General features: G+C 42.3%; 1 protein-coding gene across 1 annotated transcript in view; it reads left to right on the plus strand.

Annotated features, from left to right (window-relative positions):
- The window catches only part of LOC103359789 (voltage-dependent calcium channel subunit alpha-2/delta-2-like), a 51,439-nt gene that overhangs the window by 47,831 nt on the left and 2,209 nt on the right, over positions 1–1,399 (plus strand). The window contains exons 34-37 of the mRNA XM_008285314.1: positions 182–237; positions 495–618; positions 724–820; positions 937–1,026. Coding sequence (XP_008283536.1) covers positions 182–237; positions 495–618; positions 724–820; positions 937–1,026 — 367 coding nt within the window. The remainder of the gene's footprint in view (positions 1–181; positions 238–494; positions 619–723; positions 821–936; positions 1,027–1,399) is intronic.

The raw sequence follows: 1,399 nt of genomic DNA on the forward strand, positions 1-1,399 counted from the left end.
AAAACAATCTTAAGTGTGTCCAGACTTCTGCACATGAAACCAGGAGGATGATTTTAATTTTTTTCATGCTTGGCATCTGTCGCTCGGTTATTTTCGGCTCCGTGTCGCTGTAGCTGTGGCACATGTTTGCTGTTATTTATTGATCTTTCCACTGTGAACTTTAACAAACATGTTTTTTCAGGTCTGTGATGCAGCAGCTTCTGTATGGCCTGGCCTCCAACAGCTGGCTCTACCAAGGTTGAGTAGTGAACTAATGGAACTTTTCTTTAGCATATTTACTGCATATTTACCTTGTAGTATCCCCTCCAAACTTGGCTAACCAGCTCTGAGTTCTCCTCATTAAAGAGACATCATGTAAACAGTACATTCACGCAAACATATGTGCATAAAACCTGCTCGACAGTCACTTTAAAGCAAACTATTACCAATACTTGCTAAGAGTGTTGCACGAGCATCCTACGAGAAGCTGATTTGAATGTGCGTTTGCCTTTCAGGTGACGTCCTAGTTGAAGGTTTTGAGACAAAAGAAAGCAGCTGCGTGAACATCCAGAGCCAGTTTTACTTCACAAACACCACAAACTCCTACAACGTGCTGCAGGACTGTGGAAACTGCTCGCGGTGGGTTTTTTGGAGCATCAGCAAAACATGTTTTACAGCGTTTGTGCTCCGAGGCCCGAGCTGTCCACACGGAGCCGGCTAAATATCCATCACTGTCTCCTACAGGCTGTTCCACGCCAAGCGGATAGAAAACACCAACCTGCTCTTTGTGGTCGCCGAGACGCTGCCCTGCAGCTCCTGTGAGATAGAGAGACTGACCCAGGTCAGGACTGAGTGTATCCTTTCAGCGCTCTCAAGTGCTTTCATTTCTGCTGAAGGTGGAAATCTCATCCGTCTTGTGTGGCAGTTAAGTTCACTGTTACCTCCCTTAACTGAAAGCGTGCAGTTCAGGAGGAAAATCCATGTGAAGTACTGAGCAATGCACGGTATCGTAAAGGCCCGACGTCCTGCTTTGACTACAGTGCCTTAGTAAGTACATACACGTGGAATTATATTTGTGCCTTAATCTTGAACTCTTGCTGAGACTTTCTGAGCATAAATACATCAGCACATAAACTAAAGTTCATTTTAACAAACAATATTGTCATATCAGCAAAATTATTCAGGTGTTATCACCCACTAAAGAACACAATTATTACCCTTTCTCACTCAAAAAATGCCTTTTGAAATGCTTATGAAATTCCAGTTATTAGGTAGTTTCTGCTGGCTTGTATTGGTAGGGAGCAAAGCAAATTTGTTCCCATAAAGAAAACTTAAATCGTGACTCTAAATCAACATAAATCTGATTCTATGATGTGACTTGTTGACACTCTGCTACAATTCATTTTTAAAGCAACTTATT

Source organism: Stegastes partitus, unplaced genomic scaffold (genome assembly GCF_000690725.1).
Source record: "Stegastes partitus isolate 25-593 unplaced genomic scaffold, Stegastes_partitus-1.0.2 Scaffold10, whole genome shotgun sequence".
Classification (NCBI taxonomy): Eukaryota; Metazoa; Chordata; class Actinopteri; family Pomacentridae; genus Stegastes; species Stegastes partitus.